This window comes from Phacochoerus africanus, chromosome 14 (assembly GCF_016906955.1).
Source record: "Phacochoerus africanus isolate WHEZ1 chromosome 14, ROS_Pafr_v1, whole genome shotgun sequence".
In the NCBI taxonomy this organism is placed as follows: Eukaryota; Metazoa; Chordata; class Mammalia; order Artiodactyla; family Suidae; genus Phacochoerus; species Phacochoerus africanus.
The window spans coordinates 54,481,462-54,495,848 of NC_062557.1; the positions used below are offsets into that span (position 1 = coordinate 54,481,462).

The window sequence follows — 14,387 nt, forward strand, 5'->3', positions numbered from 1 at the left end:
TCCCCAATTGCATGATGTGTCAGCTCCTCCAACCAGAGGAAGCCCCTAGTGAGGCAGCAGAAGCCCCAGGCTTTGTCCATCTGGACCCCTGTCTTATACTCCACCCATACCCTGAGGCCAGGTGTCGCCCCTGTCCACCACGATGACAGGTTACCAGGGTGCTAACTCTAGGCCACGGGTGTTTCTTGCATATTCTTCACTTCTCAGAATAACCGCATCCTGTCCTTATTCGTCCCACTGCATTCCTGCCCCTTCAGGGTTGGCAAGCCAACACAGTCAGTTGGTGGCATCCGGGAGTGAGCCCAAAGACTAGCTGTGCCCTTTGCCCTTGTCTCATGGGGGGGGGATGCTGCGCCAGGAGGGGAGGGATCCTGCCAGGAGGAGGGGCAGGGCTTGCAGGAGCGGCCAGCCCCTGGCCAGCCTTTCTGGAAACATCTGTCCTTTCAGGGGTGAATGAGAGTTTGGAAGTACCTCCTAAGGGCTCAGAGGTCTGGGAGCTGTGGGTGGTCTGGGGGCGGGGGGCGGGGGGCGGACAGGATGGAAAAGCAGAGCTGCCTAGTGGAAAGCGCCCTGCCTGGGGGGACTGGGCTCTCAGGGGCCCTGTCTCCCCTGCCCTAGACAACGACAGTCAGAGGGCTCAATTTACCTGGGCCCAGTTTCCTTGTCTCTAAATTTAGGGGAAATCTGTGGAACTGAGTTGGAAAGAGTCAACGAGTTTCTAGGCGGAAAATGCGCCGTAGTTACCGGCAAGGGTCTTTACTTGTAAATGCTGGGGAGCTGGTGCTGCGTCTCGCAAGGGGTCCACTTTCACACCCCTGGCTTTCTTCCCAGTGAACAGCAGACCCGGCAGGGGGCTGAGAGCCTCCCCACGGAGGAGGAATGGACCGCAGCAATAAACGCAGCAGAGCCGGGTGTGTGCCGGCAGGGCAATTTATTGCTCCCCACACCTCCCTCTGCTCGCCTGGGTGTCCCATGACCACGGCATCTGGAGGGGCTCATTCTTCCATCTTCTGTGGGAGAAAAAAGAATCATGCACAAGGCGTGAGTCAGCCCTCAGGAGCGGCTGGGCATGGTCTTCAGGTGGGGAGGCTGGAGATGCAGGAGAGGCTGGGCCTCGGAACACTGTTAAGGCCTGACTTTGTCTCCCTTTGCACATTGTCAAAACGGACCATCAGGCCCCTGGAGAAGAAGGGCTGAGTCCTCCCAAAGCCAGGGCTTCTTGCAACGGGGGGGACAGGGACAATAGGGTCTCTGTCCCCCCCACCCTCACCCCGTGAGCCTGGAACCACAGGGCGCAGGCTAAAGCAGTGGCATCTGTGACTGTGTGGCCAGCAGCAGAGAGGGGACACCAACAGGCACCCACCCAGCTCTGCCTGGTGCCGCTTGGTCCTGGGTCTCGGGGGAAGCCTGCTCTCACCTGGGCCCCCACATCTCGGCTCTTGGCCCGTAGCTTGTTGACTTGGGACTCGGCGATGTCCGCCCGTTCCTCGGCCTCCTCCAGCTCATGCTGGACCCTCCGGCACCTGGACAGCTGCGTGTTGGCCTGCTCCTCCTGCACAGAAGGCGGAGGGGGCAGGAGGCTGAGGAAGCCCCTTCCTCTGGCCCTGAGGCCCCCGGTTCTAGGAGAACCAGGGCCCCCAATTCCCTGACAGCAGAGGAGGGAAAGCTGAGCCCTCAGCCCCCGCAGGCAGTGAGGAAGATGCCCGCAGCTCCTGACCGAATATACTGCCTCATTGCTGGGCAGGGCTGCTGCCTCCAGGACCCCCCCCCCCCCGCCCCTCCCCCCCGCCCTCCTCCCTGCTATCTCCCCAACTGGAGCACTTTAGAGGAGCCCCAAGTCCCAAGACACCTAGAGGGGTCTGAGACCTGTGGTCCAGCCCCTTGCCCGGGGTCCACTCCCAGCATGGTCTGCCTGCGGCCAGGCCATCGCATGGGCCTGTTTGAAGGCCAGCCAAGGCTTTCTGATGAAGGGGGCCTCCGGGGCCCCCGCCACTCTGGCCAGTCCTGTTGCAACTTCCTATTTAACCCGTTCAGATCTGCTTCCCCAAGATCAGGGCGGAAGCACCAGCCTCGTGGGCAGGGAGGAGAAAGGACGGGGAGAGAGGCTGTACCCCAAGTCATCTATCCAGGCACGGCCCCCAGATTTTGTTCCTCAGGACACTAGCCCTATGGGACGCTCTGCATGCGATCAAAAGGGGCTGAGGTCCGTCAAGGGTGGAAATGCTCCTGCCCAGAACGCCTCTTCCCCATGCAAAGGGTCCATTCCACATCACCTGCCAAACCCAGAAACCCATCCAACTCTGTGTCACCCAGAGTTTCCCAAACAATTTCTTTGCTATAAAAGACCGCCCCCCCCAACCACGCTGGCATCCTGCTATTAACATCCTTCAGACCCAGTGTCCCCAGGAGATATTTGGGAAATGCTGATTTTAGCCCAAACAGTTTCCTTCCAGTTGATTTCACATATTTGCTCAAGGGAAGATAGAAAAAGTCAAACGGAGGGTGGGAGTTAGGGAGCTCGGGGAAGCATGGAGGTGGCGGGGTCCCCGGGCAGAGGGGGGATGGGTGAGATGTTTGAGGTCAGGTCCCAGGTGCCAGGGGCCAGGGCGCTGGGTGAGGAGTCAAGGGCAGGTGGAGTGAGTCGGGCTGGGTGGGAGAACCCAGGCTGAGGCAGAGTGAAGGGATGGAGTAGCTGGGCCAGGTCTGGGGAGCCAGAGGCCTGGAGGAGCTGGAGGCGGGGCAGGGTTGCTTCCTGTAGACCGGGAGGGAGGGGCAGGCCTCCTAAGCGCGTGATTACAGCCTGCGGGTGAAAACGAAGGCCCTAGGAAACAGGGACGGGCTCCTGCTCGGGGCCAGGGCGCCCAGGGCCCCGCACTCACGGCCTCCTCTGCCTGCCTCTTGTAAGCCTTCACTTTGGCCTGCAGCTTGTCCACCAGGTCCTGGAGCCTGAGGATGTTCTTGCGGTCCTCCTCGGCCTGCAAACAGAGCGACCGTGCCAGGGCCCGCTGCTTCTGCCAGCTGTGATCCAGGAGGCATCTGCGGGGATTCCGGTGAGTCATTGCCTACCTGGTAGGTCATCTCCTTGACCTTGCGTTCGTATCTGTGGGCGCCCTTCAGAGCCTCAGCTCCCCTCTTCTGCTCAGCGTCAAGCTCACTTTCCAGCTCCCGAACCTGTGTGCGGAAGAGAACAGAGGTCAGGCCACGTGTCCCAGGCTTTTCTCACCCACTCACGTGCCGGTTGTCTTAGGGTGAACTGAAGACCTTCTAGTTATGTTTTGTTTCCTCCTAGGGCTCAGGAACACATTTTATTTTATTCCCTAGGCCACCGTTAGTCCATGCCATGCTTTGTTCAAATGACAAGACGCCATCTTTGGGCAGAAGCATTTCCAGATGCACACAGCTTGGCTACTGGGCTTTGCAAGAGTGCCGTTTCATCTGGGGCCATGCAGCTTGGTGAGGGCCGTCCTGGGGGCCTGATCCTGATCAGCAGGGGTCATGGAGAGAACCTGGGCCAGGGAGAGTCAAAGGTGTGTTTAAGCTCCAGGTCCAGCTAATGGATCCCAAGCAAGTCACTTACTGGAATCCCCGCTGTGGCACAATGGTTTAAAAATCTGACTGCAGGAGTTCCCATCGTGGCTCAACGGAAGCGAATCTGACTGGCATACATGAGGACGCAGGTTCCATCCCTGGCCTTGCTTAGTGGGTTAAGGATCTGGCATTACCATGAGCTGTGGTGTAGGTCACAGATGTGGCTTGTTGTTGTGGCTGTGGCGTAGGCTGGCACCTACAGCTCCAATTCGATCCCTAGCCTGGGAACTTCCATATGCCGTGGGTGTGGCCCTAAAAAGACAAAAGACCAAAAAAAAAAAAATCTGACTGCAGTAGCTCAGGTTGCTATAGGGGTTCGGGTTCGATCCCCAGCCAAGCACAGTGGGTTAAAGGATCTGGTGTTGCCACAACTGCAGCATAGGTCACAGCTGTGGCTTGGATTCAATCCCTGGCCCAAGAACTTCCACATGCCGCCCCCCACCCCTGCCTCCAAACCCAGAAAACCAAGCAAGTCACTTTCCATCACTGAGTAAAAGTTTGTCTGTTTAGAATGGAGATGATAATTCCTGCCCAACCTACCTTGAATGTGGGGTTCAAATTAGACCAACTCGGTGAAAGTATTTTTTAAATGATGAAGCACTGCACAGACATCCTGATTTCATAGCTGTGTTTGCCTTTCCTGAAGTCTCAAGGGGACATGCCACCAAGAATTCTGTGGCCCCACTGTGGTCCAGAGAGAGCCCAGCGGCGGGGGTGGTGGCCAGTCACTGAGAATCCTGGTGGCCACGGAGAGGGCAGCTCTGGGCCCGCAGACTCACTGGATGAACCTTGAAATCTACCAGCGGAACAGGCAACTCTGGGCACTGTTCCCAAAAAGATTCTGCCCATGAGCCCTGGGAAGCTGTCTTCCTTCAGGTTCTAGAAAACATTTGTGTCCCTGGGAGTTCTCTCCTGGCCTCTGTAAGGTTTATGAAGCTAAGGTAATGGGGTAGCCAGTGACTGGAGGACAGTCAAGGGGTCTGAGGGCTCCTTGCCAGCTCAGGAATCAGAGAGTCACAGAGGGTGGCGTGGGATCTGATTCCTCCCTCCAGGGAGGGATCCATGCAAAGGAGATGCCCAAGTTCATTTTCATAGGAGAGAACTGGGAATTATTAAAAATAAGCATTTAAAGAATTTGGGGTAGGGGGAGCGCCAACTTGCCTGGAGTTTACTTTTGTCACTCATGTGTCTACAGCCTTGTAGTTTTTAGCCAAAAAAGTCTTTCACATTTAAGGTGTGCAAGTGCTGGTACCTAATCATTGGGAGGCTGACGTAAGGATTGTGTTTGGAGGAGTTCCCTGGTGGCTCAGCGGGTTAAGGATCCTGCATTGTCGCTGCTGTGGCTCTGGTTACTGCTGTGGTGGGGAAGCAGGCGTTTGGGTCTGTCACGCTGGGAGATGTTTCCTCCTCTTCCCCCTCGTCCTTCTCTTCCCCTCCCCCTCTTTCATGTCCCTTCTCTCAGGGACAACAGAGATGTGTAAAACATCTGCCTCCAAAGAGCCCTTCTCCAGACTGTCAGCTGGTAGTGCAGCTTGTTTTAAAAGACAAAAAGAAACCATCCTGGGTCTAAAGGGAAAAGCAAGGAAATGCAGGGAGCCATCAGCAAAGAAACTAAAAGCTGCAAAAGATACTCCTGGATAGAGAAAAGGCACGACCCCCCAGTGGGGATCGCATTTTGTCAAAGAGGAGGTGCCAGCGGCCCTGCATCTAGGACAGAGTGAGCAAGACAGTAGAACTGCAGGTTGCAGTTGCATGGGCAAATCTGGGGCGGGGGGAGGTGCATGAGACCGGGCAGTGGGCAGCAGAGGGAGACTGCAGGTTCTGTGTAGGATGGGCCCTTGCTCCTCAGAGCAGAGCTGGCTCCAAAATGTAACTGCGCCGAAATGTGTAATCTTATGATTGCAAAGTATGTTCTCCCCCCATTTTTGTCGATCTGAATCTATATAAAACCAGAATGTGAACATGAGAAGTGTCGTTATGCTGCAGGTGTCAGGGGATATGCATTCTAACGTGGTGTGTGTGTGTGGGGGGGGCAGGGACCAGCGAGGGAGAAAGAGATGAGGCGTTTGGCTCAAGGGCCTTTCACAAGTGGTCCTCAGACTGGACCTGAAGTTGCCTCAGTGCCCACTTTCCTGCCACCTAAGTTTCCAGACTGCGGTTCTGCCACAGAGGTGGCTCAACCGGTCTCTCTTTGGGAGGGAGAGTCCTCTCCGGCCACCCTACCCGGTTCTCCAGCTTCTGGATCTGCTTCTTCCCGCCCTTCAGGGCCAGCTGCTCCGCCTCGTCCAGGCGGTGCTGCAGGTCCTTCACCGTCTGCTCCAGGTTCTTCTTCATCCGCTCCAGGTGGGCGCAGGTGTCCTGCTCCTTCTTCAGCTCCTCGGCCATCATGGCCGCCTGGTTGGGTTCACAGGAGGCGTCAGCCCACCACCCCTCCCTGGCTGACCCCAGGGGTCAGGAGGGGAAACCTCCTAGCCACACCCTGGCTTAGAAGCCCCTTTCTTATCTCCAAACGGCATCTTTGATAAGAAAGAACGGAGCTCACATCTGTGATGGCCTTCTTGGCCTTTTCCTCCGCGTTTTTGGACTCCTGGATGGAGTTCTCCACTTCCGCCTGGCACTGGGCTATGTCAGCTTCCAGTTTCTTCTTGGTATTTATCAGGCTCGTGTTCTGCGAGAAAAATGATATACCAGAGGTTCAGGTTCCATTTCAACACTTGGAACGACTGGAAGGGAGACAGCTGGGTAGGGAGGAAGTCAATCGTGAGAACATTCCATGTCTGATTTTTCACATGGGTGAAAAAAATAAAAAAGATACTGTTTCGCTATTGATCGGCCAGAAGGTCCTAAGACAGACCCAAGAATTGTACATAACAGAATTGAGGAGTTCCTGCTGTGGCTCAGCAATAACAAACCTGGCTAGTATCCAGGAGGATGTGGGTTTGATCCTTGGCCTCTCTCTCAGTGGATTAAGTACCTGGCGTTGCCAGGAGCTGTGGTGTAGGTCACAGACACGGCTCGGAGCTGGTGTGGCTGTGGCTGTGGTGGAGGCCGGCAGCTGTAGCTCTGATTCAGTCCCCAGCCTGGGAACTTCCATATGCCACACATGCAGCCCGAAGGAAAAAAAAAAAAATCACACACGCACACACAAAAGAATTGAGTAAGTGACATTCAAATATTTAAGGAAGGATAGATTATGTAGTTAAAGGTGTCAGAACAAGAAAACAGCTGAGATAACATATGAAGTGGAAAATAATTCTCATGATCAAAACATGTCATACATGGAATTGTAAGGCTGATGACAAATGAGAAAACATTTGCAATGTGTGTATTGCTGAAAAAATATTCCCTTCCTTAATATGTAAATAAGACAAATCACGAAGAAAAAAGGCAAAAGTGGAGTTCCCCTTGTGGCGCAGTGGTTAACGAATCCGATTAGGAACCCTGAGGTTGCGGGTTCCATCCTTGGCCTTGCTCAGTGGGTTAAGGATCCGGCGTTGCCGTGAGCTCTGGTGTAGGTCGCATATGCGGCTCAGATCCCGCATTGCTGTGGCTGTGGTGTAGGCCAGCGGCTACAGCTCCGATTCAACCCCTAGCCTGGGAACCTCCATATGCCTCCGGAAACCGCCCTAGAAAAGGCAAAAAGACAAGAAAAAAAAGAAAAGAAAAGAAAAAAGGTAGAAGGCAGAAGTACAAAGAGCTGAGACATACCAGGAGAAATACAAACAGCCCACACATATGATGACATGTTCCACCTCACTAGTAATCAAAGAAACAAGAATCTTTTGTTTTTATTTTATTTTCTCTAAATTACTCAATGAATTTTATTACATTTACCACAATCATCACAACCCAATTTTATAGAAGAAGCTTTTATTTTTATTTTTAAATTTATTTTTATTTATTTATTTATTTTTGTCTTTTTGCTATTTCTTGGGCCGCTCCTGCGGCATATGGAGTTTCCCAGGCTAGGGGTCGAATCGGAGCCGTAGCTGCCAGCCTATGCCAGAGCCACAGCAACTCGGGATCCCAGCCGCGTCTGCAACCTACACCACAGCTCATGGCAACGCCGGATCGTTAACCCACTGAGCAAGGGCGGGGATCGAACCTGCAACCTCATGGTTCCTAGTTGGATTCGTTAACCACTGCGCCACGACGGGAACTCCAGAAGAAGCTTTTAAATGAGGTATTTTTCAACACAGAATTGGTGAAGTTTAAAAAAAAAATAATAGGGTTTTTGAGAATTTATAGAAAGGCGCTCTCATGTATTTTCCCAATGGGAATAAAAATTGGGACCACTTTGGGGTTCCCATTGTGGGGCTCAGTGGTAACAAGCCCCACTAGGATCCATGGATACACGGGTTCGATCCCTGGCCTTGCTCAGTGGCTTAAGGATCCAGTATTGCCATGAGCTGTGGTGTAGGTCCCAGAGGCAGCTGGGATCTGGGTTGCTGTGGCTGTGGTGTAGACCGGTGGCTACAGCTCCTCTTTGACCCCTAGCCTGGGAAGCTCCATATGCCACACATGCAGCCCTAAAAAGACAAAAAAAAAAAAAAAATTGGGTCAGCTTTGTTAAAGAGCAATTTACAACCTATTATAAATGTCTTTAGTGTGTCAACCATGAAATCGTACTTCCAGAAATTTGTTTACTTTCGGGAATATTAAGAAAGTAATAATCACGGATATGTGTGAAATTGTAGTTCCGACGAAGTTTGTCACAGCAATCTTTCTAAAAGTCAAAATGTTTATTGAGAACAATTAAAAAGTATCCAATCATAGATGATTAAAGTACCATCATACAGAAATAAAATGGACTACTTTCCTGTCACAAAAACTACATCATAGGAATTCCCGTTGTGGCGCAGCAGAAAAGGATCCGACTAGGAACCATGAGGTTGCGGGTTCGATCCTTGGCCTCGCTCCATGGGTTAAGGATCTAGCGTTCCCATGAGCTGTGGTGTAGGTCACAGATGTGGCTTGGATCTGGCGTTGCTGTGACTGTGGTGTAGGCCGGCGGCTACAGCTCCGATAGGACCCCTAGCCTGGGAACCTCTGTATGCCGAGGGTGAAGCCCTAAAAAGCAAAAAAAACCCCAAAAAACAAAAAACAATATAAAACCAATAAAAACCCCAAAAAACAAAACCAAAAACTACATCATAGAAAACTCCTTTTTTTGGAAAACTGCTTTAAAATATAGAGATTCATGACACACTGTTAAATAATAATAATAAAAAAAAAGGCTGCAAAAAGATTGATCACATCTACCAAAAATAGTATATTTTTTTGATGGCAAAAATTATTTTTGAGACTAGATCTCAAAATGCTAACAGTGTGGTTGGTATTTTTCTTCTATTTTTTTGTACCCTTTATTTTCTAAGACAAGGAATTTTTTTAAACTTTCCAAAAAAATAATGACTTCAAAAGACAACCCTAACTTTCTAAGCTTCCGGCTTAAATATTAACTGCCTCTGGGAAGCTTTCTCCAGCCCCTTTATGCTTCTCCTTCCTCTTTCTAATTTCCTGACAATGTGCCCAACCCTTTATCCTCAGATAAAAGAAAGCTCAGGAATCTTTCCATCTATAGACAAAGTGATTTCAAGAACTAAACCTGGTAAAAGTTGGTCTTGACTGCTGTTCTGAGAAGAGTGGTGAGGGCTTCTTTCCACCCAGATGGGGTCCCGCCTGCCCCCTGGGTGGACCCCAAGTGGAGCAGGGGTGGACACACCTGGGAGTGTAGGAGCTGCACGCGGTCACTGGCGTCCAGCAGCTCCTGCTCCGACAGCTTGCGGGTCCGCTCTGTCTGCTCCAGGGCCGCCTTCATCTCCTCCAGCTCCTCCAGCAAGAGGCCGTTCCTGCGTTCCACGATGGCCAGCTGCTCCTTGAGGCCCTCATTGCTCCTCTGGGCATCGTCCAGGTGCAGCTGGGAGTCCTTCTCGGGACACCAGGGCTGAGGTCAGCAGCCAGGCCAGGCTGAGGTCCCGCCACGCCCCCGGGGGCCCCACACGCACCTTGAGCTGGCCCTGCACTGCGCGCAGGTGTTTCTGGGTCTCTGCCGCCTGGCGGTTGGAGTGGCCCAGCTGAATCTCCATCTCATTGAGGTCTCCCTCCATCTTCTTCTTCAGCCGCAGAGCATCATTCCGGCTCCGGATCTCAGCATCCAGCACGCTCTGTGTGGCCTCTGCTGCCCGCTGGCTGTTTTTCTTCAGCTGCTCAATTTCTTCATCCTTCTCGGCGATCTTGCGGTCCAGCTCGGACTTTACCTGGTTCAGCTCTAGCTGGACACGCAAGATCTTGCTCTCTTCATGCTCCAAGGAACCCTGGTAAAAGCAAAGGAGCAATTAGGAGTGCCAGGGACAGCCATCTTTTTATTTATTTATTTTTTTCCCTTTCCTTTTTTTTGGCTGCCCCCGTGGCCTGTGGAAGTTCCCGAGCCAGGGAAGGAGTCTGAGCTACAGCTGTGACCTATGCCACGGCTGCAGCAATTCTGGACCCTTAACCCATTGCGTCCGGGCTGGAATTGAACCTGTGCCATCACAGAGACAATGCTGGAGTCTTAACCAGCTGAGCCACAGTGGGAACTCCACCCTCTTGAATGGGGTTTTTCATCCCCATTGTGATAAAAATGAGTATTATTAGGCTCGTTTTACACATGAATACTCAGAGAGGTCGGTGTGCTCCTGAATGTCCCTGCTGTTCCTGAAACCAGAGCTGAAACCTTGTTATTAACGATCTTTGCGTCCTGAGGAGGACAGAAAATTGTTTCGAATTAGTGAAAAATCGATTACCATGTCTTTTTAAATAGTGACCACGATCAGGAGCCAATCCCTTCCCTCTCTCTCTCTCTCTCTCTCTCTCTCTCTCGTTCACATTACAGTAAGTTTTTTTTTTTGTTGCTTGTTTTTTGTTTTTTGTCTTTTGCCATTTCTTTTGCCGCTCCCACGGCATATGGAGGTTCCCAGGCTAGGGGTCCAATCGGAGCTGCAGCCCCTGGCCTACGCCAGAGCCACAGCAACGCAGGATCCGAGCGGCGTCTGCAACCTACCCCACAGCTCACGGCAACGCCAGATCCTTAACCCACTGAGCAAGGCCAGGGACCGAACCCGCAACCTCATGGTTCCTAGTCGGATTCGTTAACCACTGAGCCACAATGGGAACTCCATACAGTAAGTTTTTAACCCCTTCTCTTAAACAAACAAACAAGAAAAACCAGAAATTGCTCCCCTGTTATCCTGCAATGCGCCAGTTTCCCTAGACTCTTAACCCTCCCCGGCCCTGGGCGTTAATAGGATTATTACATCAGGACACTGCCCTCTCTGGACCATCTGGAATTCGCCACAGGCAAAGCTGAGTGTGTATAACTCTGTGAAAAGTGAGGGATTCTGAGGCAGCTCTTTGGGGATGTTTGGTGACTGAGTCCTTGCTTTCTGAGAGCATGACTTCATGGACATCATGAACGCGTGTATTTATTCGAATGGAGAAACAGGATGGACTGGAGGAGGGAGCAGCAGGAAACAGCTGGTGCCTCCAGAGCGTGGCTGCGTGTGCTTCCCCCAAGCCCCCTGACTGGTGGCGGGAAGGGCCCCAGGGGTTGTCACGTCCCCGCTCCCAGCGCCCTGCCCTCCGTGTCACATCCCAGACACTTGCCTCCATCTCTTCTAGGGCAGCCTGGAGGTCCGACTTTTCTTGCTCCACTTGCTTCTTGGTCTTTTCCACTTCCTGAAGATTCTTGCTCGTTTCCGCAATCTGCGTGGTTAGGTCGGAGATCTCTTCTGTAAAGGACAGGCTTGACTGAGGCTCTTTCAACGCGCCCAGTTTGACGGCCCAGGCATGTGCCAGGGGACTCAGTGGTGGGCGACTCAGCTATGGCATTTATGTAGGAGAGAACAGACATGGACAAGCCCTTCGGGGGCTGGGGGGGGCGGTGTTGGCCAGAACAGGTGTGTGGTCTCCCCTGAACGTGGCGGAGAGAGAAGCAACAGGACAGTCTGCGACCTCAAACCTTCACACAGTCTACCAAACGGTCACGGAGAGGACCAGGGGAGAAATGGCGGAGAGCATGCACAGAATCGTGGTCTCGGAGAGCAGGGGCTTTGGGGGGCATTTGGTCTGATCAAATTTTGTAGGTCAGGAGTCTGGGATCCCAAGGGATTTAGTGCCAGGCTCAAGGACACAAAGCCCTGTAGAGATAGGATCCATGGAAGATCTGTTCTTTGCAGAGCTGTGAGCTCGGCAGCCCGGCGAGCCCTCTGTTCTCGAGGATGGAGCTTGGCTGCTACTTTGCTTTTACACTGGCTGGGAAGTCTGGGCCTCAGGGTAATCCGAGTAGATGCCAGGTTTTTGAGGGGCAGTGGGAAGGCGGAGGATGTGGCCAAGTGGGGAAGGGGCGGCCAGAAGAGAAGGGGGACCATTACACATCTGTGGGAAGAAGGGAACGGGGGGCTATCACGCACCTGTGATGGGGAGAGCTTGCCTTTTCTTTTCAGGGCCTCAGCAGCAGCATGTGGAAGTTCCAGGCTAAGGGTCAAATTGGAGCTGCAGCTGCCAGCCTATGCCACAGGCACAGTAACGAGGGATCCAAGCCGAGCCTGTGACCTACACCACAGCTCACAGCAACACTGGATCTTTTAACCCACTGAGCGAGGCCAGGGATGCAACCCACGTCCTCATGGATTCTAGTCGGGTTCATTACTTCTGAGCCACCACGGGTACTGCTCACCTTGCAGATTTTTGTTCTCCCGTCTGAGTGTCTCTAACTGATCCACCACCTCCTCGTAGGCATTACGCATCTTGAAGATTTCGGTACTGAGGGACCTGGACTCTTTCTGAGCCGCTTCCAACTCGGCTTGACTCTCGTCCAGCTTTTGTTTCCACTCTGCGAGGACCTAGGAGAGGTTAGAGGGACACGTAACAGGCAGAACGGGCCAGGGGCTGGGAAGAGCCACGTAAACAGGGGCCGTCAGCAATGCCAAGGTTGGCCTCCTCCCTCCGAGGGACCAAAGGAACAGAGTGAGCCCCAGACTCGGGGGTTCCAAGCTCTGCTGTCTCTACAGAGATCTGCTGTATTCAGAGAGAGATTTTGGCCTCAAAATTAACTTGAATTAGCTTTAAAAAAAAAAGAAAATTCCTAGAATTCCCACCATGGCACAGTGGGCTAAGAATCTGACTGCAGCGGCTCTGGTGGCTGTGGAGGCATAGGTTCGATTCCCGGCCCAGCGCAGTGGGTTAGAGGATTCGGTGTTGCTGCAGCAGCAGCTATGGCTCGGATTCAGTCCCTTGCCCGGGAACTTCCATATGACGCAGGTGCAGCTGTTAAAAAAATTAATAAATAAATAAAAACGAAAGAAATTCTTTTTGGAGGGACTTTGACAAGCAAATCCCCCAACCCCCTACGCGGACGCGCCGAGAGCCTCCCGCAGGTGCGTGCATCTCACACACGGCTCTCATGGAGCGGTGGGCAAGGACCTTATCGAAGTTCCTCTGCTTCTTGTCCAGGCTGGCGCAGGCGGTGTTGGCCCGCTCCAGGTCCAGCATCAGGTCGTCCACCTCGCCCTGGAGCCTTTGCTTGGTTTTCTCCAAGGAAGCACACTTGGCACTCACAGCCTCCGTATTTTCCTCCGCTTCCTGGAGCCTCTGGGCCAGTTTTTTCCTAAGAGAGCCAGATTTGTTGTTGTTGTGGGCTAAGGTGGACCACCTCCGCAGTCACGGGCAGATCCGAGGGAGAGGAGCTGTCTCTAAAGGACTAGGACTTGACAAGAACCAAGAGTGATGACTGGACAGGAGCAAAGTACCATCTGAAGACTCCCCAAACGTTTGGTGGCAAAGCTGTCACCCAGGAGGCGCCAAGGGGGCCACATGGAATGGATAGCGCCCCAGGGGAAGGGTGGGGGGGTCCCATGCTTAAGGAAACTCAGAGACCTGGGGAGGAAGAGGGGGGGTCTGTCCTCTGTCCCTCCACGTGTGTCTTAGGGTCCTTTCTGTGACCGTAATGGGAGCCTTACTTGGCCTCCTCCAGCTCCTCCGTACGCTGGATGGCATCCGTCTCGTACTTGGTCCTCCACTGGGCAACCTCGCTGTTGGCCTTGGACAGCGCCCTCTGCAGCTCGGCCTTGGCTTCCTGCTCCTCCTCATACTGTTCCCGCAGCAGGTCGCAGTCGTGGCGGGAGGACTGCAGAGCGTGCGCCAGGGCGTTCTTGGCCTGTGGAGTCACAGCGGTGACAGGTTGCAAAGGCATTTGGCTATTTTCCAAGTTCAGGTATTTTCTTTCTTTTTTAGAAGATTTTTTTTAATTAGAGTTGATTTACAATGTTCTGTCAATTTCTGCCGTCCATCCATATATCTCTACACACACTCTTTTTCTCATATTCTCTTCCATCACGGTCTGTCCCAGGAGATTGGATATAGTTCCCTGTACTATATGGTAGGACCTCATTGCTTATCCATTCTACATGTAATAGTTTGCATCTACCAACCCCAAACTGCCAGTCCATCCCACTCCTTCCTCCTCCCCCTTGGGAACCACAAGTCTGTTCTCCATGTCTGTGAGTTTGTTTCTGTTCTACAGACAGGTTCATCTGTGCCATATTTTAGATTCCATATATAAGTGATCTCATGTGATATTTGTCTTTCTCTTTCTGACCTACTTCAGTTAGTATGAGAATCTCTAGTTCTATCCATGTTGCTGCAAATGCAAGTTCAGTATTTTCAGTGGGAACCAGTGTCTCCCAGCTTGAGTCATTGCCTTGCTGCCCTCACAGACTTGGCAGCGTATCTCCCATTTTATTTACTTCATTTAAAATAAGCTG

At 52.5% G+C, this 14,387-nt stretch overlaps 1 protein-coding gene across 1 annotated transcript in view; it reads right to left on the reverse strand.

Moving 5' to 3' along the window:
* Window positions 1-995: 995 nt before the first annotated feature.
* Window positions 996-14,387, reverse strand: part of MYH13 (myosin heavy chain 13) — a 62,809-nt gene continuing 49,417 nt past the window's right edge. Inside the window, exons 29-40 of the mRNA XM_047756828.1 lie at window positions 13,584-13,780; window positions 13,048-13,231; window positions 12,302-12,467; window positions 11,230-11,354; window positions 9,594-9,902; window positions 9,311-9,514; window positions 6,131-6,256; window positions 5,812-5,982; window positions 3,067-3,171; window positions 2,880-2,975; window positions 1,418-1,552; window positions 996-1,010 (exon numbers count right to left, since the gene is read on the reverse strand). Of these exons, the coding sequence (XP_047612784.1) occupies window positions 996-1,010; window positions 1,418-1,552; window positions 2,880-2,975; window positions 3,067-3,171; window positions 5,812-5,982; window positions 6,131-6,256; window positions 9,311-9,514; window positions 9,594-9,902; window positions 11,230-11,354; window positions 12,302-12,467; window positions 13,048-13,231; window positions 13,584-13,780 (1,833 nt within the window). The remainder of the gene's footprint in view (window positions 1,011-1,417; window positions 1,553-2,879; window positions 2,976-3,066; window positions 3,172-5,811; window positions 5,983-6,130; window positions 6,257-9,310; window positions 9,515-9,593; window positions 9,903-11,229; window positions 11,355-12,301; window positions 12,468-13,047; window positions 13,232-13,583; window positions 13,781-14,387) is intronic.